Source organism: Apiospora aurea (assembly GCF_038362705.1).
Source record: "Apiospora aurea strain CBS 24483 chromosome Unknown utg000004l_segment0_segment0, whole genome shotgun sequence".
NCBI lineage: Eukaryota > Fungi > Ascomycota > Sordariomycetes > Amphisphaeriales > Apiosporaceae > Apiospora > Apiospora aurea.
The window spans coordinates 1,510,342-1,535,959 of NW_027117391.1; the positions used below are offsets into that span (position 1 = coordinate 1,510,342).

The following is a 25,618-nucleotide window of genomic DNA, read 5'->3' on the forward strand; positions in this document are numbered from 1 at the left end:
TGTCTTGTCAGGCTGCTGCAGGGTCGCATCGGTGCGTTCTGGGGTTCGTCTGAGTTGCATCCTACGCACGGTTGCGCGGTACTTGCACTTGCACTTGCACCATCTTGGGATGACAGCAGGATGCAACACAACGCTCGGATGGCAATGAGTGACAAGAAGCGGGCTCTTCTGACCAAGCTTCAACTGCCAAGGCCGCTTCTTTCATCGACCTCTTCACTACCTCAGACCTGCCTGCTCTGCTGCTGCATTGGCCACGAGTAAGTGACTGCGTGAGAACAAGAAGAGCCTGGCCCGGGCTGGTCTATTCCTCCTACTCCGCCACCAGATTCTATCGAGGATCCAGGGCTGTTGGTCTCATTCTTGGGGGGCGGCAAGCGTGTATCAAACGAAGCACTGTCGCCAAGCTGAACATCTTCGTCCTCGGGCGATGGATATGGCTGATGCCGCTGCATACAGGGGCTATAATCCAGGAGATCAAGCATAAACGTTCAAAAACGACCTCGTACGTTTGGTTCGGTCAAGGGCAGTTCCGTATAAGCCGTCCATTGTCCCGGCCGGGACTGGTGTGATGCCAAGACCGGTTTCTTGCTTCACAATGGTTTGCTGCCGCCATTCTACCCGCTGGATGTACGCTGCGTAGACCGGCTTGCATCATCTGCGCATGGGTTTATACCTGTCGAACAGCTTGGTATCCTCTAAAAAAAGTTTCTGCCTCTCAGCTCAGCTTGGCTCCTCCCCCAAACCGCCCACGGTCTACATACCTAGCTGGTTGGATCTGAGGATCCTCATTCTAGGGATACCTACATACAACCTGATACTTGCCGGATCGTCTCTTTGAAGAGCATCCGAACATGTTTGCCTCCACAGAGGGCTTGGCATGGCATCCTCGGCCAGCGTCTTCTCCTGGAACTGTGAACCACGGCGTCCGTTCAGATGTGTATATAAGATCTGGACGGCCTCATGTCATATCCTCTCTTTCCATCTCATCATCATCATCATCCACCTAATACCAGGTACTCAATCAACTCATCCAACTCATTCATTCATTCTTTCTGAGGCAAGCAGCATCCCATCCCATCCCATCCCATCCACCATCCTTCCCTCCACGGTTCATCTTACTAACACCTCCATACAGCTGTGCTCGTTCTCTTTCGCTTCTCACTATTTAATCCACCATTCACTCCTTGACATCAAATCTTTCGAGGTTTGTTTCCCAAGCTACCGAGCCGACAGCTTAACAGCTCTCTGAACTGACACCCTCATGTCGATAGCTGTGCTCCACGAGTTCTCTATTCTTTAATCCCAGAACCAACCAACGCAACCAACCGCCAACATGCAGTTCTCTACTATCTTCGTCACGGCCCTTGCCACTGTTGCCTATGCCGCTCCCTCTCAGCTCTCGATGCGTGAGAACAAGGATGCCGCCAAGCAACAGGAGGACGCCGCCAAGCAGCAGCAGCAGCAGGACGCCGCCAAGCAGCAGGAGGAGGCCGCCAAGCAGCAGCAGCAGCAGCAGCAGCAGGACGCCGCCAAGCAGTTCGACCTCGGCCAGCTCAACAACGGCCAGTTCAAGAACCTGGACCTCGCCTACCTGAACGTCGTCAACAACGTCGACCTCCAGGCCCTGGCGGTGCTGGCCGTCCAGCAGAACCTGAACCTGGCCGCCTTCGCCAACATCTTCAACGCCCAGGCCCTCGACCTCAACGCCGTCCTGCAGCTCCAGCAGCTGGTCCAGCTCCAGCAGCTCCAGCAGCTCGGCCTCCTCGGCGGCGTCGACCTCGCCGCGCTCCAGCTCAACGCGCTCAACCTCGGCGTCATTGGCAACATTGGCGGCGTCAACCTGCAGCAGTTCATCGGCGCCGACGTCAAGAACCAGGTCCAGGCCGTCGTCTCCGGTGCCAGTATGTTGATCACCTCCCGCTCGAGCCCAAGCGACAAGAAGCTAATCACATCTCCTCATCTGCAGACGTCATCGTTATAAGCCAGTAAACCAACATCCCACATGGGTTAGAGAACGGCTTCTCTCTCTCTCTATCTATCACCTGTCATAGGCGGCGTTGGCTCCGGAAATAGATCATAGAAGTATGAGAGGAGAAAGACTTGGCACGGGCGTGTTCGCGGCGGATATGCAGGATTGGGCAAAATGGTTCTAGTCGGGGTAATAGGGGGCAAGAATGGGTTAAGGGGGTTGTTTAGCGGTTTTTGAGTTCGATTTGAGTACCTGGTTGTTCTCTTCCTGTGGATGGAATAATCCGCAGCAATTTCTTATATCCTAATACCTTGTTCTGTTTCTCTTATCATAGTTAAAACGAATACGACCACTGCGATCACTGCTATGTTTATCATTTTGCCATGTGCCAGCCTGGAAACTTGTAATCCCCAATACTCGAAGGCTAAGATAGCAGAGTGCGTCTATTTCCATGCTTGATCTGGGAGCAGCAGTGGCATAAACAGAACCAGTCCGCGCTGTACAGAATAAGGAGATGTCGCCACTGCCAGCTGTTCTCGGCCTTAATTGTTTTCGTAGTAAGAACGGATGATTGACGTTTGATCGCCGCAGTGAAACCTGGAGCCGATTGCCGAAATCAATGGAAGCGGGAGGGGGACGCCTTATTTCGGAACCAGGCCCACCAAATCCCATACCCACAAGGACATTGTCACTTTTTGTGTTATGCTGCCTTTTTCTCAGGGAATTCGTTGGGATTTCCAACATCATGCGTTTATTGCGTCGAGATTCTAGCTCTATGTATATGAAGAAGATTGCACGGTAAAGGAAACAATGGCAATTCTCCAACCCCTGGCCGGTAGGTATGATGCGCAGCTGTATATCCAAATTGGAACCAAGAAGAGTCATGAGGAGAAACCCCAGCCCCTAATACCTAATTCAAGAAGTGATAGCAGTAGCAGCAGCAGCAATAACGGACGGGTCCACGAGTATATCCAAGTGCGGCGCCGACTCCGTCCGCACCGTCATGGACCCTTGGAGCGGCAACTCGACAATGGTCCCGTCGACGCACACCTTCCTCCACCGGGCGTCCTGCTCGTGCGTCACGACCCTGACCTCGCCGACCTGCTCGTAGCCCACGCCCTCCTCCTCTTCCTTTTCCTCGCCGTTCTCAGGGGTGGTGGTGGCCCAAGTCATGCCGACGTGCCGCCCGTCGTTGTACGCCTGCGTCATGATTTCCATGGTCCGCTCGCCGCCGACGGGGCCAAAGTGCACGAGGCGGAGGCGCCCTTCGAGCGGCCGGCTCGCGGGCGAGATGGTAAAGGTCCGCTCGAGGTTGGACACGAGCGTGGCCAGCACGTAGGCGTGGCGAGGCCGGTCAATCGGTTGGGGCTCTTGCTGTTGCTGTTCTTGCCCCTTGTCCGAAGACGTTGGGAGAACGCTACGACCTACACGCGCATGGTACGCGTGGCTCTCCTTGAGCAGCTCCGCCGCCACCATGCCGAACCGCTTCGCGCCGTGCTTGCGGTACTCGGGCGTGTCGCTCTCCCAGACCAGCTGGGCATGGAACCCGTAGGACGCCACGATGGCGCCATACAAATGAGACACGGGGCTGAGCTGCTCCCGCACTGCCCCTGGTAAACCACCCTCATCAGCGTCTTTGTAACTGACCTGCCGCGACCCGGCAGAGAAGTCGACCCGGAAAGACGGCAGCGGGGCTCGGCGGCCCCGCAGCAGCGTGCGCAGCCCCAGGACGAGTGGGCTGGGCGTGGACTCGGCCTCGGAGGCCGCGTACACGCCCTTGTGCAGAGAGTTGAAGAGGGCGTTGCCCGTGCCCAGCGGCAACATGGCGACGAGCGGCAACGGCTGCACCCTTGACGGCGCACTCTCGTCGTCGTCATCGTCAGCCGTCGCCTTGCCGTTCAGCGACTCGACGATGCCGCCGTCACCGCTCATCAGGACCACAGTGTGCTCCACGCCCAACGGCAGGCTGGCCGTAAACTCCCGGATGCTCTGCGCATCTCGCGTGACGACCAGGTTGAGGTGGAGTGACTCGGCGTCGTCCTCCTCCCCGGGCACAGGAGCGGGTTTAAGCCCGAAATCCGCCAGCAGCGGCTGCAAGACCGACTTGTAGAAATCGAGCGCGAGTCCTGTGCCCGAGCGTATGGAAACGACCAAGTGGACCTTTCGGTTGTCGGCGGCGCGGAGGTGCTCCGGCGCCTCTTTCACCAGGAACTTCTCGAGCAACGACTCGGGCACGTCGGTTACTGACTCGTGAGACAAATGAAAGGATACCGCGTTATCGTTGGAAGTCTCCTCTTGCAGACTAAGAACATCGTACACGTCGCCCCGTGGTCTTACGCAAATAATGGCAGACTCATTCACACTGACGGAACCGGACGGGCTGGGGTTGTTTTCAGCTGCCACATGGGATCCATGCGTAGAAAGAGATGCATGACTGGCTCTCTCCATTTTCGTTGCGATATCTCTAGATTATACGACAGATGGCGCCGACTTTTTGGGCAAGAAAGCCAAGCTGGGCACTTGGTGGCATATATACGCGTTTGGTTCGAGGAGCCAGGGTGACTGGTGAGCACGCACCGAGCATGAAATTGGAGTCACTTAACCGCCCGGGTAAGGGGGGGCAGTGCTTACAAGAGTAAGCCTACCTGCATTAGGAGGGACTTAGATGGATTTGTAAGTGACCCACTAGCCACAGCGAACAGCGTGGTGGAGGAAAACCAAAGATGCTAAGTAGAAACCGGGCATCGAACCTCATTCGCCAAGATGCCACTAAGCATGCTGCGTCCGTAACGCCCTGAGACCAGCCCTTGATATCGTCATCAGGCAACGCCGCATTGACAGAACTCCGCCATTTACGTATATTGTTCGCCCCGATAACAGCGCTCCGGACGCCTTCAGACCACTATCCTGCGGCCCACTACTAAGGGCGATCACAAATCTGGTCGAAAAAGACGAGATCAAAACCCCGAGAACACGAGCCCTATGAATATGGGGGGATATACGTCTTGCCGCTGTCGCTATAGCCAGTGGGTATCAAATTTGTTCATTTTGGGGCTAACTATCGATGTAGCCGTCTAACCTCTTGCCCGGCTCAATGGTCCCCAGTTCTCTTTGGGGTTGACTTGGTATCGTACAAGGTTCTTTCTTGTTTTGTCCTGCCCTGCAGCTTTGTCGAAAACCACCTCGAGTTTGTCAATCGCAGCTGAAGCTTCATCCGTCTTTTCGGAATCATCTCTGCCGAGTCGGAGGATCTTGTAGGCAGCACTGCCTTCCTTGATATTTTCAACCTTTACCGGCGCCTTTTGGCGAACCCATTCCCTCATGATATGCCAAATCACCGCCCAGGGCGCATTGGTCTTTATGCTCCCGGGCTTGCAATGGCTTCGCGTCACTTCGTAGCCCAATCCACGCAAGGCGCCGCGGAAGCTCTCCTCATCAGGACAAATGCTGTGGACTGTTCCAGCCAGGGTGGTTGGGTGGAAGTAAAAGGGGTATGGCTCGATTGCCGCGAGCTCGTCATCTTTAATTGAGGGGTGAGGGTCCGGGGGAGGAGGCAGATACTCCTCGAGCGCTGTCTGCAGCATTCCTTCGATTCTTGCAGTTGTACCATATATTTTCTCATCAACATTTGGCAGGTCGTCCAAGATCCGTTGGATGAACTCCCGGTTATGCAGGGGGCCGCCATACATTGGTCCAGAGAGATGCGTCTTGGAGCCACAATGAGCGCAATGCGAATCCGCCGTTGGTCCCATGGAGAGGCCATGTTTATAGAAGAAACTGGTACCCTTATTGTTGGACGCCTTCTTGTTGCGCAAAAGCATTTGCGTTTCCCAAGACCCACAACCCTGGTCGCAGCTGTAGACGATCATGGTCTTTCCCGCCAGGAACTTGACGCTGGCAGGCGATTTCTTGATTTGGACAAAGATACGAAGATAGTAGTCGATGGAGAGACTGAGAAGCGGCTCGATTGCCAGTCCCTGCTTTGCCGCCGTCTGGGCAAGCCCATTCAGGATAAGACGCAAGCCAGCCTCGTGCGAATGGAACCCCTTCACAGGGATGCCGCCATAAAGTGCAAAGGCCTTTTCAGAATAGCCATGCGAAGCCCATACACCAGAATCTGTACAGGTCACACACAGCAAGCCTCCGTCATCACGTACAGCATGCACAGCTGCATCAAAGAAGGTGGCCGCCGTACCGTACGGATCTAAATCAATGACGTCGTACTTCTTGCTCGGCGCAGGGGCGCCGCGGCGGGCGAGGTGTGGATTCCGGGCATGCTCTTGGGTAACTTCTTGAGCAATCAACGAGTACATGTGGGCTCGCGCATCGCTTTGCGTCGCGTTGACCTTGTCCGCTATGCCGTTGTGCTCCGCATTGCGACGAATAGCTTCTACCGCAGAAGCGGTAAGGTCGTTGGCGGTGACGGAAGTTACGAACGGTAACTCCTGGACGTAGCGTAAAGCCCTAAGGCCTGTGGCGGACAAGGCATCCAGGATAGTGAATCTGGGAGGATCTGGTTTCCTCTGTCGAGCCTCTCCGCCAATTGTTGAGTCCCCATTCGTCGTGCCGACGCTTTCGCCCGCAACCGCAATACCACCTCCTGTTTCTTTCGCTTTGCTGATCTCCTCCGCTACTGCTTGATCGGTTGCTGTCACAGGGCCGTTCTGGGGTTCAGATGTATCCATGGGGTCTCCAGGGGCAACGGCCGCGGCAGCCTCGCCATCCATAGGGACGTCGTGTGCTGGCTTGTCTTGCTTCTGGGGGCCAGTGTCCTCATTATCGGCTCGCTTCCGCTTCCTCTTGTTGAGCTTGTTCTCGGCCGTTTTGCGACGCTTGGCGGCAATCTCCTCGCCGTAGGCTTTGATTGCGAGGACGGTCAAATCGCGGTTGAACTGCTGTATAGGGTTGTAAAAGACCTTTTGCCTGTCCTCTTCGGCCTGGGCATCCTTCTCGGTCGTGACGGCGTTGGCGGAGGCGGGAATCAAGATGCGACCCAAGCCTTCCTTGACCTCGGTGTACTCTTGTCCGTCGTGGACGACTCGAGTCTTGTCGATGGCCGCCTCGGCAGCTTCTTGCTTCTTGGAGGCCATGGTGCGCACGAATGGCAGGAAGGAGCTCTGATGAGTAATTGATGGACTCAGACGCCTTCGAGTGATTAGTCGGGCAGCATGCGAAGTGGCCGACAGCATCCCAGTTTGCGCGCCTCGAGGTTTGGTGGATTGGTCGTACACTGTACCAGGCGCAGTGAATTTCCAGCGCGAACAAATTTTGCCGGGCGGTCACGAGCGGAATGACTGGCTTATTGGAGGGAAGGCAAGAAGGGTAGCAGCTCCCCATCCCACCATTGGAAGACTGGAACCTAGAACCAACCCACCGTCCAACCTGGAACTCGTTATTCAGCCAGCCAGGCTTACATAGGTTAGGACCTTAGCCCAGGGCCACCCCACTGCGGCCCCTGCGGGACAGGGCCCTTGTCAGCTGAAGCGGCTTTGGTGTTATGCGATTGGCCATGGCCTACCCATTACCCGTTATGGCCAAACGGGAAAAGCGAGGCGAGGTTGTGGTTCTACTGTATAGTACAACTTTATACTTTTCAGCCGCCACCATGTGCTGCTTCTTTTGCGTCGCCAAGCTGCTGCCGTAGGGCTCCTGCCAAACCAAGACAATTGACCAGAGAGATGTTCCAGAAACATGTCAGACTGGCTGTCAGTAGGCAACCGCCGAAGGGGGGGCTACATATCCTTGAGGTCATTCCGGCCGAATCCCGTTTGCGGCTTGGCTGCTATGTAGACCTAGCAGCCAACTTCGAGCCTCTTGTGCAACGAGCAAACATCGGTCAAATAACCGACTGACCTCTTTCATCATAAGTCCCAGAGCACGAGTACTCACTCGCTGAGCCCGCGCCCGCGCCACCAGGACAGTGGGGTTCGTGAACATCCACCGGAACCGAACCAAACTTCGATCAATAAAAGATAGGTCAATACTTAAAAGGCAGACCGCCCGGCTCGCTTCTCACACGCTCTCGCAGACCATGTCCGCGGCCGTCTACTCATCGCACACGCAGCCGCCTATACTACCAAGCCTCAAAATGGACGACAACCAAAAGCCGGACGCACCGCCGCCACACGACCCCAACCAGCCTCGCCCACCGTCGCCGGCCGTCACAGCGCACGACGAGCTGCGGCTTCTGAGTCACGATGAATGGGTCCTGTTCTGCCGCGGAGTAGGCTGCTTCAAAGACGAGGAGAGCGAGTCGCTGGTCCGCCCCAAGTGCTGGTACTGGCCGGCCAAGGGTTTGCCCGACGGGCTGTATCGCGATGTTATGTGGGAAAAAGCCAAGTTCACCTACTGGTTCCATATACTAAGTACCATCCGGTGAGTTCCAGTACACGCACCCAGGGCAGAGTGTACTGGTCTGTGTTGTCCCGTTTTCAGTATGGCTAACAAGGGGGCTATTTCGCAGATGGATTCTCATGGTCCTCCAGCTTGGCCTCAGCGCTTGCTTGACAGCCCTCGGTTCCTTCTCGCAGCAAGATGGGAAGCCCATCACCGTCATAGCCGCCATCTGCACGTGCATCGCCGGCATCCTGGCCCTGATGCACAACAGCGGGCTCCCCGACCGCTACCGCTCGGACCGGAACGAGTTCTACCAAGTCGAGGTGTATATTAAGGAGATCATGGACACGAGACTCGCGGCTGCCGACCAGAACATCATGGAGGTCATGGCCGGGTGCTACGACCAGTTCCGGGCCGCCAGGCAGACGGTGAGATACCTTTCCGTGCCGGCCCGCCGCCGGAAGGTGAGGCTTACATGAGTTCTTTTCTAGGTCCAGAACAACATCCCGGCTTCGTATACGCCGACGTCCCTCACAACCCCCCCGCGCCTCCCTGGCGCGATGCAGAGGCCAAAGCCGGGGCTGAAGAAGTAAGAGGTAGGCGACGCGGATGTTCAAGACGGGCTAGGTATATGACGCTCTTACGACATGGGTTACGGCTTCCGACGAAGACCAGGCATTGTACAGTATAGGCCTGGCTGGTATGAATCAACTTGAAGAAGGAATGTGGATACGAACACGGCTGTTTGGGAAGTGTAATGTTTATATGAGTAGAAATGCTGTTGTTGACTACAGCTGATGATATATATTATAATGGGCTTATGGCATAGACTTGACGAGGTACATAGATGAATACGCAAAGGGCATATACACACAACAGATACAACCCGGCAAATCCTCCATCGCCTTGTAGGATCAAAGTGCGGGGTCCGGGGTTGAAAGTGAACCCCAGCAGATTACCCCAAGCGTGAGGGAGGGAGATAAATATCCAGGGGGTCAACAGGGGTCGTTCACCAACAAAGGCAATCTGTTTGCTAAGCTCTCCCGATGCAGCCAGCCCAGGTCTTTTTGCCGGAATTGCATGGCCGAGAGCCAATGAGAGGAGTCTCCCCCGGCGCCGCTATCTGTTGCCTAGAATGGGAGATGGTGTGTTTCATCGCGCGGCGGGTGAATACCTGGCTCAACAACAGGCCCACGCCCATCCATCCGTCCATGGGAGCCGTCCCTCGGCTGCCGAACTCCTCGAGGCCAGGTTGTCAATGTTGTAGATTGATTAACCCTCGATCACATCACTCTTTTCGCTACCAACTTTTCACTTCAACTACATTGCCATGCACCGTCTTCATGCGTACTACGGCTCTGCGTGTAATCGTATACATGGTCGTCGTCGTCGTCGTCCTCTCTCAAGCTTCTGCATGAAGTCATTCTCACGCACAGTTTCATGCAGCCACCCATTCGCGTTCACAAATACGTAACCGAATTCATTGATCGGCGGGTCCGTCGGTCTATCGACTGGAATTTTGAGTTTTACCAGCTTGCTGCGCCGGTACAGGAAACCTGCTCGTTTGGTCTTGTTCTTTGAGAGAGCCCCCCCCTTTCCGCCAGCGTGAATGTGACTACGACCCATCTCATTTCTACCTTATATCCTTCAAAAATTTTGAATATATATATAGGCGCATACTAGATTAAGTATATAACACCCTCCCATCTCGAAAAAGTCTTGGTCACAATGTTCTTCTCCATCGGCCCCCGGAGCCGGGGCCGGAACCGGGTCCGGTTCCACCAAATTGCGGGCGCGGCCCTGGTTCTCTTCGTCATGCTTTCCCTCTTGCGCATGGCCAGGCGGGTGCGGTCGGCGCGGTCGCCGCAGCGGAGCATGTATGATTACACGGAGGGCAAAGTGACGCCGGCAGCGGGCGCGACGACTACGACGGCCAAGAAGTTGTCCCCCGAGCAGGAGGAAATGGCGGAATATCTCCGGGGCCTGGTCAGCCGCCACGGCCTGAACCAAGACATCACGTTCCATGCGCGGCGGATCCAGCCCGTATTCAAGACGCGACAGAAGCGCGAGAGCATGACAGTCATCCGCAAGAAATTCGGACCACGCCACGGCTTCGCCACCGTAAAGGTGCCTGCTCCTGCAGAAGAGGCAGACCACCACGAACTCAAAAGAGGGTCGCAGCAACAACAGCAGCAACCCCTATCACCCGTCGTCACAGGCATAGACCCGACAGTCCTCAAGCTACCCTTACCCGGACCGCCCGAGCTGCCGGGCCAGGTGGATGCCTCACCGCTCCTCTTCGGCATCGCAACGACGTACTCGCGGCTTGTGGCGTCCAACGCATCGCTGCTGCACGACTGGGCGCGATGGCTGACCGACGGCCAAGGCCGGTCCAACGGCGCCGAGCTGCTGCTCGTGCTGCACCGCGCCAGCACGTCCGAGGTGGGCCACGTGAGCGCGAAGCTGCGCGAGCTGGGAATCGACGCCACGGTGCGCTCTTCCTCTTCTGGGGCCGGGGTCGGGGCCGTGGGCGGCAGCAGTCCCGACAGTGACAGCACGTGGCGCTACCTCGAGCTCGTGGGCCAGCTGTCGCGGCGCGCCCAGGAGATATCCAAGGAAATCGCGAATGGAGGCAAGAAGAAGACGAGCGAGAAGAAGTACTTGGGACTGGTGGACGACGACATCTTCTTCCCCTCCATGCACAGGTTGGTGGCGAGACTGGGGAAGCTCGACCCGAAGGAGAACGCCTACGTCGGCCTGCCCAGCGAAAGGGCCGACTGGACGACGATCGAGGGGGGAATGTGACCATGACGTACGGCGGCGGCGCCGTGTTCGTGACGCGGCCCATGGCCGACGCCATATCAAAAATGCCATGTGCGCAACAACCACAGCTGCAGCCGGAACAAGAGGCGGGAATTGGCGGCGGGACACCACCGGTGCCGCAAGCTGCCGCTGAGGCGGCGGCAGCGAAGACAGGACAATGGGACGAGCGGCTCTATCGGTGCATCACGGCGCACCACAGTAGCCATCTACGCATCATGCCGAGTCTCTACACCCCTGACGACGACGCGGGCGATGGTGGCGACGGCGATTACGAGAGCGGGCTGCAGCCCCTGACGCTACACCATTATCGGCAGAGGCACCAAAAATTCGCCCCGTCGCGAGCCCATTTAATCGCTTCACTTGCCGGCGAGGGGTCGTTCCTGCAACGGTTTCTGTTCCGCGGCGACGGCTGGGTCCTCGTAAACGGCCACTCTATTGCCGAGTACCCGGACGGTGTTGATATCGCGCCGCTATCGCATGCCAGTAGCAGTAACCAGAAGAGGTCGGCGTCGGCAGTGTTGGTCACGCAGCAACCCGATGAGATTATATACGCCGGCATTGAGAACAGGAAAGATAACAATGAAGAGGGGAAAATTGCTGATGTCAGACCCGCGAGCCGCATTACGATGGACAGCGACGCGGCCCAGAAGCAGGAGAGAAAAGACCAGAAAGTCGTCTCATGGACGGGTGTTAAGCGGGTTTGGCAGCATCTGGACTCGAGGATAGTACAGGATGAAGCAGGTGGCATCAAGGAGGTATGGCAGGCGTATATCAAACGCACAGGGGCTGCACTCGAATACAACGATGATCGGCTAGATCCGAGCGATACGGTGCACCGCCAGGATGGCGTTTCAGACCTGAACTCCGTAATTGTACTGATGTGGGAGAGGGTACTGTGATGTCACAACTTACAAAGAAACCGAAGGGAGATCGACTTTGAAGACAATCGAGCGGATAGACCATAGCAGGCATTCCCCCTGAAATTCATACCAAGTACTTCATACATCGATTCACTGCATGCGTCGTAACGTAGCACGACCTACTACAGCTGCGTCAGAGGCTGCATTGTGTGACGCTGACACGTTATTGGCAGCAAGGTACATATCAGCGGCCAAGGCTGGTTACATCGCAAAAGGTTCACGGTCTATTGCAGCAAGGCCATGCGAGTTCTTCAACCCCGTCTTTCTTTCATTATGTAATTGTACATTGAGCTTTTCGTTGGCTGTTTTTCGAGCCTGGAAATACGTTAAAAGATACGTAGTTTCCTCATGCTATATCTATGATAGCTTCATGTCGGTTACTCTTCTATTCGCGAAGTCCGTAGTATCACACTCTTCTGTACTCATCCACTGAATCCCTTCACCTATTTGCCGTCTTCCCAGTCCGGATTCTGCGTCACATTAGTTTAAGTCTCGCTTTAGCTTAGAAAGTGTAGGACATACCTTGCGAAGAATCACCAGGCCTTCAAGCGTACTGCTCAAGCTAAGATATTCCTCATCCTCGAGCTCCGCACGCTCACCATACGCCAACAGCACAGGTGTGCTCTGTGTCTGCCAACCAGTGATCGTCTTGGGACGACCAGCTTGTCCGACAACGTCCACGGCTTGTCCGACCCGTACGTTGACTGTGAGAGGCTTGAGGTTCTCATCAAGAGTAACGAGGAATCGAGGATGCATGGCAGTAACGAGAAGGTACAGCAGGTAATGGGACTGAGAGGTGATGAACTGCTTGGCATCGATCATGGCGACGAGAACAGACAGCAGACCAGCCGCGCTGACCCGCGACAGGACCTGGCGGTCTGTGTGGAAGGGGTTGAGGCTCATGGTACCCTTACCCATGTGCAACAGGCCTTGGGCAATGCGGACCATAAACAGGGACTCCTGATCCCGGTGGTAGTATGACGCTAATTGCCGAAGAAGCTGAGCAAGGCGGGCGTTGTTTGTGCCGGCGCCCAACAGACCCATAGCGAAAATGGCGTTGATGGCCACATCGTTATCATTGTCGTGACTGTACCGAGACAAAGTGTCGTATACCTTCATCTGGGGGTTGCTGGGGCTGATAAGACCCATAGCGAGCGGCACGGCTCGTCGGATATTGGGCTCACCGTAGTGCATCAGATGTCCGAACTGGCGGAGGACCATCTCCTGACCAACATCCTCGCCCATCGCAATCAGCGCAATACCGATGACGGCGTACGACTGGAGCAGCTCATCACCCTTCTTCTCATCCGAATCTTCCATGTGCTCGTTGCAGATATGGAGAAGCTCTTGGATCTTGAGCACGGCACCTGTTCCGGCCCAGGCGCAGATTTCGGCCAAGAGTGCGGTTGGCCTGGCCATGGGGTGATCCACAGCCTTGAGCGTTTCGAGGATGACCTCGACCTCTTCCTGACGGCCGAAGAACAACAGACCCAGTCCAAGCGCTAGGAATCGAGTCCACTTGTCTGTTAGCTGTGTCTTTCGGTCCTCATCCAGTAGAAGAGTGACGATAGCCTCGCTAATGTCGGGGTTAGAGGTGCCAACGTAGACCATGCCCAGTGCCAGGGCGGCCATGGATGAAATCTGCATCTCCTGGCTCGAATCCGTGATAATGGACAGCAGGAGTTCGCAGAGGTCTTCCTTCTGCGAGCCAGCATAGGACATACCCAGACCCATGATGGATGCTGTTCGGACAAGGGGGCTCTTGTTTTCAAGTTTCTCCTGGTCACCCAACAAAGCAAGAGCCGGCTCCGAATCTATCCTAACACCAGAGTTCATGATGCCAATGGCGAGCATAGCGCCGGCTTGGATTTGGGGCTCGTCGGCGTAGGTGAACTTGTCGACCTTGTCCAATCCGTTCTCAACATCCCACATGAGAAGAGTGCCGAGAGATGCGACGGTAGACATCATGCCTTCGTCCTTCGTCTTCCACACCCAGCTCTCCTTGTCCTGCTCGACCAGCATCATCTTGTCGTTGCCGAATCCCGCGTTCACAAAAGCATTCACAAAAGCAGCAGCCAAGTTGTGTCGGGCGGAGTCCAGGTTGGTCATGCCAGCAACGCGACTGCTCTCCAGGTGGCTCTTGTAGATGTCTTCGGTGGTCTTAGGCTCGAGGATGTTTAACTCCTTGCCCAATGTCTTGAAGTACTCTGCCAGCTTGATGTTGCAAAGAGCTTCCTCGATATCCTGCTGTTGGCTCTCGTCGCCCTTCTTGGCCACATCGAGCCAGATCTTCTGGCGGCCAATAAGGAAGGCCAGTTGCTTCTGCAGCGCAGGGTCCGGTGCGCTCTCAAAGTCGGCCTTGATGAGATCGAGATCGTTGAGACGGATTGCAATCACCATAGCCTGGGTATACTCCTTGTACCTCTTGTAGATGTCGTGTGCCGTTCGGAGGAACTGTTCATTGTCGGGGTAGGTAAGGAGGTTGACCATGCTGACGAGGTAGAGGCAGACTCTAGAGTAAGTCTCTCCGTCGACGAATTTGGGAAGGTCCTCGATAATCTCCAGCTCGCTCATCAGATCAACCGCATCGGCCTCGGCATTGCTCTTCAAGAAGAGGGGAACCAGGACTAGCGCGAGGTCTACCAGGTCTTTTGTCGGTTCCTCGGCTGTGATGCGCTTTCCATAGACCTCGCCGATCTCCAGAGCCAGATGTCTCGTGTATTCGTGGCCCCACGATCCGATATCTTCTGTGGGCGATAACAGGCGGTACTTGAGGGTGTCTTGTCGGTCCTCGTCGGAGAAGGTCATGCCGATGACAGATAGCACATCGGCCAGCGACGCCTTGTCGTTGCCCTCGGGCCAATCTTCGTACAGCTTCGTCAAACTCTCGTAGTGTGGCCGCAAGAACTTGAGGGGCTTCGGTACGGCGGTCATGGATGATGTGGACGTCTTGATGGAGGTCTTCATGGCCTCCATGGCGGGCTTGTAGAGGGATGCATCGGACTCCTGCGGCTCGGGCATTAGTAATGTATCACGAGATGACCAGGGGAATCAATCGCACCGTCAAGCGCTCGACCAGCATGTCGAGTTCGTTCTTGAGTTGTTGATCCTCCTCGCTGAGCTCCTCCGACGCTGGCAACCCGTTAGCACTCATCGCACGCAGTAGTCACCCGCCAAGATGTCGTCATACAATCTACGATCTTCTCATCATCTTTCTTGCCGTTCACCTGAGCGTCCTTGCCCTTCTTGGTCTCGTCGGGCTTGTTGTCGGCGACGGCCTTTCCCTTGCCCTTGTCAGCCGACTTGGGCACATCATCCTTGGCCATGGTGGGAGGAGTATGCGGTGGAAAGGCTGAGTAGGAGTGGTGGTTTGTCTTCCTATCGATTCACCAGGGACAGGCGAAATGGAGAAGGAAGGCGTATAAGTAGAAGGCACAAAAAATACAGACACTGATCCGCGGCTGCAAATTCTGCGATGTGTGTCGTGATGAGGTGCGAGTGCGCGATGGAAGAGGATGGATGGATGAAGTGTTGATTGCACACGAGCTTCCCAAAGCTCCGGCTTAGCTCTCAGTGGTTCAGTGGTCACTTAGCTCACCAGCAATTACGCGCGAGGCTACTGCCTGCCTGACCCGACGTAACAGAAGACAGAGAACCCAGCCTCAATCGGGGCGAACCAGCCTGGCCTGGCCTGTGCTTGAGGCTGGTACGCAATGCGGATCTGCCAGGTACCCAAGTAGCTTTAGGTTAGGACGTACCGATCATGTACGGCATCTTATCTAAGCACCTGCATCTTCCTATCGTTATCGATCATCGTAATTTTTGGTGGTACCGCGGGGTTGCTTTTTTTGGCAGGGGATTGGAGGGGATACATTTGATCCCATGCTCGAAGAGTCGTCAGCCAGTGCATGTAGAAGCTGTTCAAGGCTCTGTTTCTATCCTTCAGTTACAGAAGAGGATATTCTAGGAGAATAACATCGCCTCTGTACTTAGCCCAGAATCTTCATTCTCTATTCAGGGTTCAACACCACCCAGCCGCCCAACATGAAGTTGGATACCAAGGCCATGCGCCATCTGGCGGCGGAGGACTGGCGTGTCCTTGCAGCTGTATGTGTTGTGACTCCCTTTGCTATACATATCTCTTATTATCGCCAACCAAACGCTGACAAAACCCCGCCCCCTCTGGACAGGTAGAGCAAGGCACCAAGAACCACGACCTCGTCCCGACCGCCGTCATCGAGAAGCTCTCGCGGCTCCGCGGCGGCCCCTCGTCCGTCTCCAAATCCATCAGCGCCCTGGCCAAGACGAGTCTGATCGGCAAGGTCAAGGAGGCCAAGTATGACGGGTACCGGCTCACGTACGGCGGCATCGACTACCTCGCGCTGCACGCCTACGCCCAGCAGAACGTCGTCTACAGCGTCGGCACGCGCGTCGGCGTCGGCAAGGAGAGCGACATCATCATGGTCGCGGACCACGCCGGCACGCAAAAGGTGCTCAAGATCCACCGCCTGGGCCGCATCAGCTTCCGCACCGTCAAGGCGAACCGGGACTACCTGCGCAAGAGCCGCGGTCAAGGCCAGGGCGGCTCCTGGATGTACCTTTCGAAGCTCGCCGCCATGAAGGAGTACGCCTTCATGAAGGCCCTGCGCGAGGAGGGATTCGATGTCCCCGAGCCTATCGCCCAGAGCCGGCATACTATTGTCATGGCCTTTGTCGATTCTTTCCCGCTGCGACAAGTGAGCGAAGTCGGTGATCCGGCAGGCTTATATGCCGACTTGATCGGCTTGATTCTACGTTTGGCGAAGCATGGTTTAATTCATGGTGACTTCAACGAGTTCAACATCCTGATCCGCGAAGAGCGGTCTACTACAAAGAATGAGACTACGGGCACCGAAGAGGAAACCATCAAGGTGACTCCTGTTCTCATTGACTTTCCTCAGATGGTCTCGATGGAGCACGCCAACGCCGAGATGTACTTTGACCGCGACGTCAATTGCATCAAGCGTTTCTTCGACCGGCGGTTCCATTTCGTCAGTACCCAGCCTGGTCCTTATTTCAAAGATGCCAAGAAAACGGTCGGCAAGGACGGTGCAAGGCGGTTGGATGCAGCGGTAGAGGCCTCGGGCTTCACCAAGAAGATGTTGAAGGATCTTGAAGCCGCGATTGCCGAGCAACTAGCTGGAAGAGGAGAGGAAGGCGAGGCTCCCGGCACTGACGAAGAAGAGGATGAGGACGACGACGACGACGACGAGGGCGATGAAGAAAACGACAGCGATGTATCAGACGAAGAAGATGAACCTAGTAGGGAGCAGGACAAAGCAGTACAACAGGACAGGCAGGGCAGCAAAACAAGGGAAGAGCCTGAAAGGATACCGATCTCCAAATTGTCCTTGGGCAATGAGACATAGTTTCCCTGTATAAAAAGTTCAAAATAATGATACCCCCCAACTGCCTATCTCAATAAGTGACGTGACAGATACCTTGTGGCAGACTTGGTCTACACAACTTATATCCGTCCATCTAGAAAGGACGCACAAAGCCATTTACATCCTGAATACTTATCCATCGAGAAACGTCACAGTCCAGAGAACAACCTCTTCTCACATGAAACACATGCACAATGAATCATGGCAATGCAATGGGGTGACATCATATCTCAATAGTACAAAGAAAAACACCATTCCGGTGTTTGCGTCTATGAACAAGATCATCTAGCTACTACTGCCCCGGGTAGGATAGACTACAGCGGGAAGAACATAGAGATGATACTATCATCATTCAGATACAGTGAACCCTTTCCCCTGAGTCATGTATGTGTGATGAACCAAAGTGAAAACCTCCTGAGTGAGTAAGGGAAGATGCTGGCAGCATCCGTAGATATCAGTCAAAGAAGGGTCAAGTAATGTATGGTACAAAAAGGGAAACAGTGCTGCCAAAAACCCTAATGACAGACCGATGTGGTATCTCTTGGGATGAAGAAACAAAGTGAACGACAATGCTAGCCCACAAGCAACAACCAGATTTCGTTGTGTGTCATGGGATGGTAGATCATGCTGTGGTCAAAGTCAAGGGGTAGGAATACAGTAAAGGCATAAGATAGCAGGCCCCGTTGCATTGTCTACTCCTCCTCCTGCTTAGAATGCTTCACAGGAGAAGATCGTGAACTGCCATTCGCGACCATTGGTGACTCAACACGAATCGTCGCCCCCTCGTCGCCAGAACCATCCTCCGAAGCCGGTGCCTTGCGGGAAGCAATGCTGCTCGGTCTAACGAGAGGAGTTGGTTAGTGGCCTACACGAGGGCAGAAGCAGGGAGCATACGGGTTGCCCTTGGCCAGGCACTTTGCCTCATGGGGAACATAGGGGACACCGTTACTGAGGAAATCATGTTAGAAACATAGCAAACTTGAGATGGAGCAAAAGGAACAACTCACGGTGTAGTGTTGCCGACGCTGGTCTGGCGCTTCCAGTTGGGCTGGTTGTAGATGGTAGGCGTGAGACCGACAAGGGGAGTTCCGTAGGCGCCCACATTATATTCGTTGGTTCGGAACTGGCGTCGTTCAGCCGTGACACGCTTCAGCTCCTTCTGGGCCGGAGTATCGGCATAGCGGATCTGCATGTTCAGACGGTCCTCGCCGAGCGCCTGGTTGTGGAACTCTTGAATGATCTCATCACAGATCTCGCGAGACTCGAAGCTGGATGCGTGTTAGAAAATGAATCTGTTGATATTGAATAGCGGTATTGACAATCAAAACTTACCGAGCAAAACCAACGCCGCGGCTATTTCCCAGGCTATCGCGCAAGATCTTGCTGGAGAGAATGGTGTAGTTCATGAAGATGGCGGCCAGCTCGTTCTCGGTAATGGTCTTGGGCAGGTTTGAGATGTAGAGGTTGGTCGAGCCTTCATCGCCTTCGGCCTTGAGTCGAGAATTGAACGACTCCTGATCGCGAGGGTCGAAGTTAGTAAACTTCGGGTCATGAGCAAAGCATCTGCAACCACAGAACTTGATGATCTTGGCCTCGAAACCGCCAAGATCGGCGTCACCAAGGCTGGGATCGCCGAGGAAGGCATCACTTGAAGAACCACGAGGCTTCGGAGCAGTACTGCCGCTTGGCTCAGCACTTGTGGAGTCATAAAGCTGGAGTGCAGTACTGCCACTGGGCTCAGCACTTGAAGAAGCCAGCTGGCTGTACTGGTTGTAGAAGGGGAAGCCAGGAGAATCACTTGCTTCACTGGCGTGGGAAGTGCGGGGCGTGAACTGGATTTGAGTGACGTTTACCCTTGCGAATCCGACTTCATATCCCAGACGGTAGAAACCTCGGATGCAAGCCTCGGAATCACGCTGCTCGACGAACTTCGCAAAGCCAAATCTATCGCAAGAAGTTAATTTCTGACATTGGACACAAAGGAACTCGAAGTACTTACCCCTTGCAGGCGCCAGTGGTAGTGTCAATGATAGCCTTGGATGTCTCGACGCGTCCGAAGCGTGCAGCATACTTGTAAAGAGTATCATCGTCAGTAGTAGGGTGCAGACCGCGGATGTAGACGTTGCGGTTGCCAGGGATGGGGTTAGTAAGACTCTGCTCCAGAGTCTTCATGTTCTCCTGGGGAGTGAAGACAGCAGGGACGGCCTGAGGGATAGCCGGGTCCCGAGTGAGAAGTGCATCCATGTCGCGGTCGGCGGCAGTAGACACAGCTGGAAAGGCCTTGGGCTGCTGCACCATGCCAGCTGAAGCGACCTGCTGAGGTGAAGGAGTAGTGTAGGTCGAGCGGTCAAAGACAGTGACCCGAGTAGCAGGATCACGCGAAGCAGTGCTGCCAAAGAAGGGAGTGGCAGGTGTGGACTCAGTGGTCGAGTACGAGGATCGACGGTTGTCCAGAGGCGGAACATCCTGCTGGTGAGCAATCTGCTGCTCGGCGACAGAGGGCTGAGAAGCCTTGTAATTGCCGAGGCGACCGGTAGGGTAGTCGAAGGGAGGCTGGTTGTACAGACGCAGCTCAGAGTCCTTCATGCCGGGCACAGCCCACTGGGTGGCAGCAGGCCAGGCGAAGCCGCCGTGAACATAGTAAGGCTCAGTCATAGACATCTGACCAGGGCCAACAGGGAGACCAGCAGCTGCAGGAAAGCCGCCAGGAAAGTACATTGGCATGGCAGCGGCAGCAGCGTTGGCATCGAACAAAGGGACCGGGGTTCCATTGACGCTGAGGCCATTGAACGAGTTCATGATGGCGCGCATGTTGGCATCAGATCCAGCAGAGGCAGGCTGGACACCATTCTCATTGTTCGGAACCGCCGAAGACTGTCCAGAGTGGTAGGAACCAGTCATGTTGTTACCGGCCATGGTGGCAGGGACGGGAGCATGAGAGCCAGCAGCGCCAGCAGCGTGCTTGGGACCGTAGTTGTTATCAGATGCCATGTTGGAGGTTGAATAATTCATAGTCTGTTTGTCTGTTCCACACGAGAAAGAAAAAAAGAAAAAAAAATCAGTACAAATGAAGAGACAACTGCTGGGAGAGCAGGCAGGATTGGATGCAATGTTGTATGTCGAAGGGGTGTGATGTGGTGTGTGCGGGATGGGGAGATGAAGTTGGCGCAAAGGAAAACTTGTATGGATGCCGGGGTTGTATATAAGATCTGGGGAAGCAATTCCCAAAACAGAGAAAAAAAATCGGAGCACCGAGAAGAAAACCGCCTAATTAGGCGGATCGCAGTGTCTGATAGGCCGAACCGAATAATGATCCTCGCAATATAGAATCCAGGGTTGGCCAATGAGAAAGATGATGCTTGGTGAAAGCCCAGAGGTTGTGTTTGATGTTGTAACCCGAGACTTACTGGATCGAAAATGGCAATCGGCAACGATGATGATGACAGGGTAATTGGGACGATGAACGTAGGCTGATGGCAGGCTGGGATGATGGAGAGGAAAGAGGAAGAGTCGCCGATGATGTAACTTACCTTGAACAGTAGATGACTAGAACCGAGTCTGGTCTGAACAGAAGCGGAATCTGAGGTTGTAGTAGATTAGTATGAGGTTGTTCTTGTACTGAACGACGAATGCAAGTGACGAAGACTGCTATGTGGAAAAGCAGTGTTTCCAATGCTGTTGTTGTTTGCACAAGACGTGGCGGACAGGAACTGGTAAAGAGGTCTTAAAGTTGGGTGGGTGGTGTTGAAGGTGAAAGGAAGGGTGGGAGCTCAATGGCAGGTCCTGTTTCTTAAGTAGGCTGGGGAAACAGTGGCAGAGGCAAAGGTTGGTTCTCGAAGCAGAATCCTGTCCGATTATTCGCACAATCGATTGAAAATCGGTGGTTTGTGCTCCTAGGTAGAGTAGGAATAATCGATGCAGCAAGGGAGGGGGGCCGTCGGGGTTGGTGACGCTTGTGTCAACCACCATCGACGCCGCGTTCACGGCTCGTTCACCTCCGTCACGGCCACCAGCTCGCCCGCCTGTTGGCGCTAGGGCAGGGAAATGGCCTTACCTTTCAGAATCTGGCCAATGGCACCAAGACGGATTGTATGAAGCGAGCGGGCACAAGTAAAATAGAGTAGCTAGCGAGCAAGATGCGGGTGACAAACAAGGGATCGTGAGAATGTCGAGGCTGGGTGAGTTGATGCTATGCTGATGGGTTCGAAGCATGTGAGGAGAATCGGAACTGCACAGTCGACTTGGAGGAAAAGGGCACGACCCAAATAGACACTTACAGCAGCACGGGTTTCCAGACACCAGGAAGCATGCACCAAAAAAGCCTTTGCGGTGTTCCAGTGGCTTGGAGGAAGGCACGTCTTTGCTTTCGGCTGGTCTAGGCGATGGTGTTGTTGACCAAAGCAGAAAGAACCCCCTATCCGTCTCTTATCTCTGCTTCTTGAGGCGGAAGCTATTGACACAGACCTACACCTGCATGTACACATGTATGCATTAGCAGCTGTAAACCAGGATAACATCAAATGCAATTCAAAGCAACCACGTACTGCACCTAAGGAGTTCCCAGCATGTCAATATCGACTTTGGTATGTTGTTGATTCCTGCTTGCCTTAGCCCTCGAGACCGGAAGTAGGGACTGCCAATTTCTCCTGCCACTTCAAGGCGCTGCTGTCCTGATGGGAGTCGTAGGCACATGCACCAAGGTTGGGTCTTTTACTCCGTCTTTCCTCCCTCTTCAATGTCCAACGGATAATCGAACTTCGCCCGCCTTAGTTCCCTTTCGGACGAAGCTTTCGTGAAGGCTCGTACGTGCCTCGAGATTTCCAATGGCAGTTGCGCTTGATCACTAATTGGTCTCGGCCCCAGCCTTTACGATGGATGCTCGAAGATTGGTTGTTGCCTCCTTTGCGGTGTTACTTCTCGGATCCGAGAAGGAGTCTTGTCGTTTCGTGAAGAACGTCCAACACGACTCGCACCTATCCTGTCGATCTCGGTTCCAGCTGTTCTTTCTCCCTCTGTGCCTCAGAATAGCCAGCTTCCAACAACTTTCTCGATTCACGGTCCGAGTCGATTTTGTCACCGCGACTTCTCGATTCCCAGTGCTCAGAGCTTGAAGGTGCAATAGATCAGCGGGATCCAATGACTAGCCAGACGCCCACATTAGGTCGCCGTTGTTGTCAATGACGGGTGGAAAATGGAGAGGCTTGGCCACACGGGATACAGATGTGAAAGGCAGTCTTTCACAGCCTGGTAGCTCCGGCACCTGTAGAATCCGGCTCTAGTCGATCTCAAGCCGCCCAACGCAGTACGGAGTATGCTATGTCTTTCGTCTCGATGACCAGACCGTTCAGTTCCCAAGTATCACCGGATAGCCAACCGCAGTTCCCGGTTCTCGATTCCTGAGAACGCCGTAATGATACTTGTTAAACCAGAATAAGGATACGGATAATGAATGCAAAGATGTACAATGAAGAGAGCCAAGATACTCGTTGAGGTGCTGGTAGGCTAGGGAAGTGAGTGTTACGGGATGATCAAGGCAGGCCCCTAAGGGGTTCAACGGGGTAATATACCGCGGCTGCAATCTAGACTGGGAACACGCAATGATGGATGGATCACGCCTGGGAGGCTTGGCCGGGGTCGAGAACGACGGATGAGGACGGAAACGGTACTGTTTGCAGAACATACCCTTGCAAGTGTATTCGCAGTTCCATTTCCACAAGCGCTAGATGGCCACGGCCTGCAGAGCTGCCGAGTCGGTAGACACATACTGGGATGGAGAATTAGAGCTGGAGAAGTGGTATCGTTTCCCCTCCTCCGTGAGGTCTGGGTATGACAGTATGTAGCCTGCTACAAAGGCAGTTTAGCAAGGCAAATGAGGCGACGTCTTCCTTGAGTGGGATGGACAGACAAGATCGATACAAGGGGTGTAACGAGGATCCATACCAGAAGCCCCTGTCCAGGCTGGCAAACTTTCCCCATGGCTGCACGCGAACCGGTCCTCTGTTTGCGGCGCCTCTTGGCAGTAGCCGGATGGGAGGAGATGGTCAAGGATTCACTCCAGTGTGTAAGTACATGCAGTCGGCCCATGCCCATCGGACGCATTGGTGGCCTGATTCAACAAGCCTTTCAATCTGAGATGTGATATCTAACAATTGCAAACGCGCAGGCCTCATGTACTGGCTGGCCCCATTTGGAATGAAGTGCCTTGCCCAGGGAGATGTGCGCACAAGGCAAGTACCCGGCACATGAGAGCCGTATACACGGAAGAGAAATATGAAGATGTTGGATCAAACATTCATAATAGGTACTTACATAGTCGGCTTGTTAGGCCGAGCCGCACGAGATGGAATCATCCAACGTAGGCGCTGTCTGTGCTGAATGACACCGGCAGGTCGGATGGTACCCGGTAAGCTCCCCTCCAATTGCCACCATTCCGGCTACTTCGTCTCGTGTGTCCGCTAGTGTCTCAGGACAATTGCTTGACGAGAATTGGCGGCAGTGAGTGCCGATGAGGCCTTGTCTCAACCTATCACTACTACGGCGATTCGAGGGGGTTAGGCGCAGCCGCGCAGGCTTGGTGTTCTGGCCTAATAGGATGCACGTAGATCGGATGGTTCTGATATCGTGTCTGCTACATTTGTTGAAGCTTCGCCAGTTCTAGAAGGCATAACGGGAGCACACCTGTGTGGATGATATGATGAAAGGCAGCGGGAAGATCCTGGAGATGGATCATGGTTGGCATGGGTTCCCGACTGGAGATCAGGTACTAGGGCAGATGCTGAGCTTCTCGAACAGGCACGGGCAAGGATCTTTGACAACGATGCTAGATTCCCGAATGCCAATCGAGTTTGAGAAGTCGGGCTTAAACTTGGGGAGGGCCCAGGACCAGACTACGAGCAAGGAGCCTGGTGTCTCATAGTCCCCGGCCCGGAGCGAATCCGTGCGGCTGGGCGTGATATATAACAAGTCTCCGAAAGCCCTCTTGTTTGGCCCTATCGGCGGGTCACTGGAGCTATAAGGCTTGGCAGGCACCCCGTTCCACGACGTCACGCCTTCAGGTTGGCGCTTGTCATGGAGTATCAAATAGACAATGTCCTCTGGTGAAGGAGGAGAAGGGGGAGAAGAAGGGTACATACATGACAATTGCAAACGACAACCTGCCCTGTGTGCCGTCGTCGCCCGTCTGATCTCGTCCAATGGTGATGTCAAATCCTCAGACCTGAAGCGTCTTGGCATATTCAGCCACAACGGGCTGGCCCGTGCTGGATGGTTTCCAGAAGGTCTACTCCGTACAGGAGGATGGACCAGTCGGTACATTTACCTACTTGCACTACATACCTACCAACAATGAGCCAAGCACACGAGCGTAACTGAACCGATCTTTCTAGCCGCTGGTTGCTATGTCCATCTTCTTCGGCCGAATGAGAACCGTTGTTGATCACAAAGGGTAGACAGCGAAACGGCATATGTACCTTGGCATGGTAATCATTTGGAATGGGTTATTTGCGTTCAATGTTGCTTCCCGCTGTGCATTATCTACATGTACATGCCGTCACTTCTAACCTTCTTGCGTCGCTTTCCCGATATTACGTCTCAATGACAACTCAGACCTGGAGCATGCTCCAGGTGGACATGAAGTTATACCTGGTTATTTGCTTACCAACGACTGATCAGATCCTTCCGGGCCAGCCTGCAGTCTCCCCATGCGCGGCGAATATATCTAATATAAGCTGACTCTCTGTAGAGTACCGCCGAGTTTCTCCTACACTCTATCAGGACTTCATTGAAGATGGCTTCTCCAGGGCTAAGATATGGTTTTGATATCCTTGCTGAGAACGTCCACTCTGCATTGGACTCCGCATTGGCGTGGATTCACTCCTCCGAGATAACCGACCTGTGGCCGGCGTGCCGCGTACTTGCATACACCAAGACAGCTACCTACTTTTGTCAGGACCTTTGCTGGTGGACGCTGTCTTATTAACCTTACGCGACACGTTCCCACGTTCCCACGTTTGATTGGGGGATATTGGGACTTTTCGTGTAGGCAGGATTGGAATCCCAGACGCCCTCTCCGCTTTTTGTCAGCCAGTACGTCAGGTGGGAACAACAGCACTGCATTGCGGGTTCCCTGAGGGCCAGGCCCCCGT

General features: G+C 54.5%; 8 protein-coding genes across 8 annotated transcripts; 4 read left to right on the forward strand and 4 right to left on the reverse strand.

Moving 5' to 3' along the window:
- Positions 1-1,333: 1,333 nt before the first annotated feature.
- Positions 1,334-1,981, forward strand: PG986_005271 (uncharacterized protein; the record flags this gene model as incomplete). Its single annotated transcript, XM_066841493.1, has 1 exon — positions 1,334-1,981. One exon carries the CDS (start codon positions 1,334-1,336, stop codon positions 1,979-1,981), a length of 648 nt encoding a protein of 215 aa, XP_066701355.1.
- Positions 1,982-2,884: 903 nt separating this feature from the next.
- Positions 2,885-4,417, reverse strand: PG986_005272 (cortical actin cytoskeleton protein vip1; the record flags this gene model as incomplete). Its single annotated transcript, XM_066841494.1, has 1 exon — positions 2,885-4,417. The coding sequence occupies one exon, from the start codon at positions 4,415-4,417 to the stop codon at positions 2,885-2,887; it is 1,533 nt and encodes a 510-aa protein (XP_066701356.1).
- Positions 4,418-5,043: 626 nt separating this feature from the next.
- PG986_005273 (uncharacterized protein) lies at positions 5,044-7,059 on the reverse strand (the record flags this gene model as incomplete). Its single annotated transcript, XM_066841495.1, has 1 exon — positions 5,044-7,059. The coding sequence occupies one exon, from the start codon at positions 7,057-7,059 to the stop codon at positions 5,044-5,046; it is 2,016 nt and encodes a 671-aa protein (XP_066701357.1).
- Positions 7,060-8,000: 941 nt separating this feature from the next.
- On the forward strand, positions 8,001-8,784 carry PG986_005274 (C6 transcription factor; the record flags this gene model as incomplete). The annotated part of the gene is made up of 2 exons (XM_066841496.1): positions 8,001-8,344; positions 8,433-8,784. The coding sequence occupies 2 exons, from the start codon at positions 8,001-8,003 to the stop codon at positions 8,782-8,784; spliced, it is 696 nt and encodes a 231-aa protein (XP_066701358.1).
- Positions 8,785-10,033: 1,249 nt separating this feature from the next.
- PG986_005275 (uncharacterized protein) lies at positions 10,034-12,027 on the forward strand (the record flags this gene model as incomplete). Its single annotated transcript, XM_066841497.1, has 2 exons — positions 10,034-11,014; positions 11,071-12,027. 2 exons carry the CDS (start codon positions 10,034-10,036, stop codon positions 12,025-12,027), a joined length of 1,938 nt encoding a protein of 645 aa, XP_066701359.1.
- A 464-nt stretch (positions 12,028-12,491) lies between these two features.
- Positions 12,492-15,374, reverse strand: PG986_005276 (26S proteasome regulatory complex- non-ATPase subcomplex- Rpn1 subunit; the record flags this gene model as incomplete). Its single annotated transcript, XM_066841498.1, has 4 exons — positions 12,492-12,518; positions 12,571-15,054; positions 15,110-15,180; positions 15,239-15,374. The coding sequence occupies 4 exons, from the start codon at positions 15,372-15,374 to the stop codon at positions 12,492-12,494; spliced, it is 2,718 nt and encodes a 905-aa protein (XP_066701360.1).
- A 718-nt stretch (positions 15,375-16,092) lies between these two features.
- PG986_005277 (Atypical/RIO/RIO2 protein kinase) lies at positions 16,093-17,456 on the forward strand (the record flags this gene model as incomplete). Its single annotated transcript, XM_066841499.1, has 2 exons — positions 16,093-16,155; positions 16,239-17,456. 2 exons carry the CDS (start codon positions 16,093-16,095, stop codon positions 17,454-17,456), a joined length of 1,281 nt encoding a protein of 426 aa, XP_066701361.1.
- Positions 17,457-18,166: 710 nt separating this feature from the next.
- On the reverse strand, positions 18,167-20,465 carry PG986_005278 (RNA recognition domain-containing protein; the record flags this gene model as incomplete). Its single annotated transcript, XM_066841500.1, has 4 exons — positions 18,167-18,314; positions 18,482-18,742; positions 18,807-19,418; positions 19,474-20,465. 4 exons carry the CDS (start codon positions 20,463-20,465, stop codon positions 18,167-18,169), a joined length of 2,013 nt encoding a protein of 670 aa, XP_066701362.1.
- Between the last annotated feature and the right edge of the window lie 5,153 nt (positions 20,466-25,618).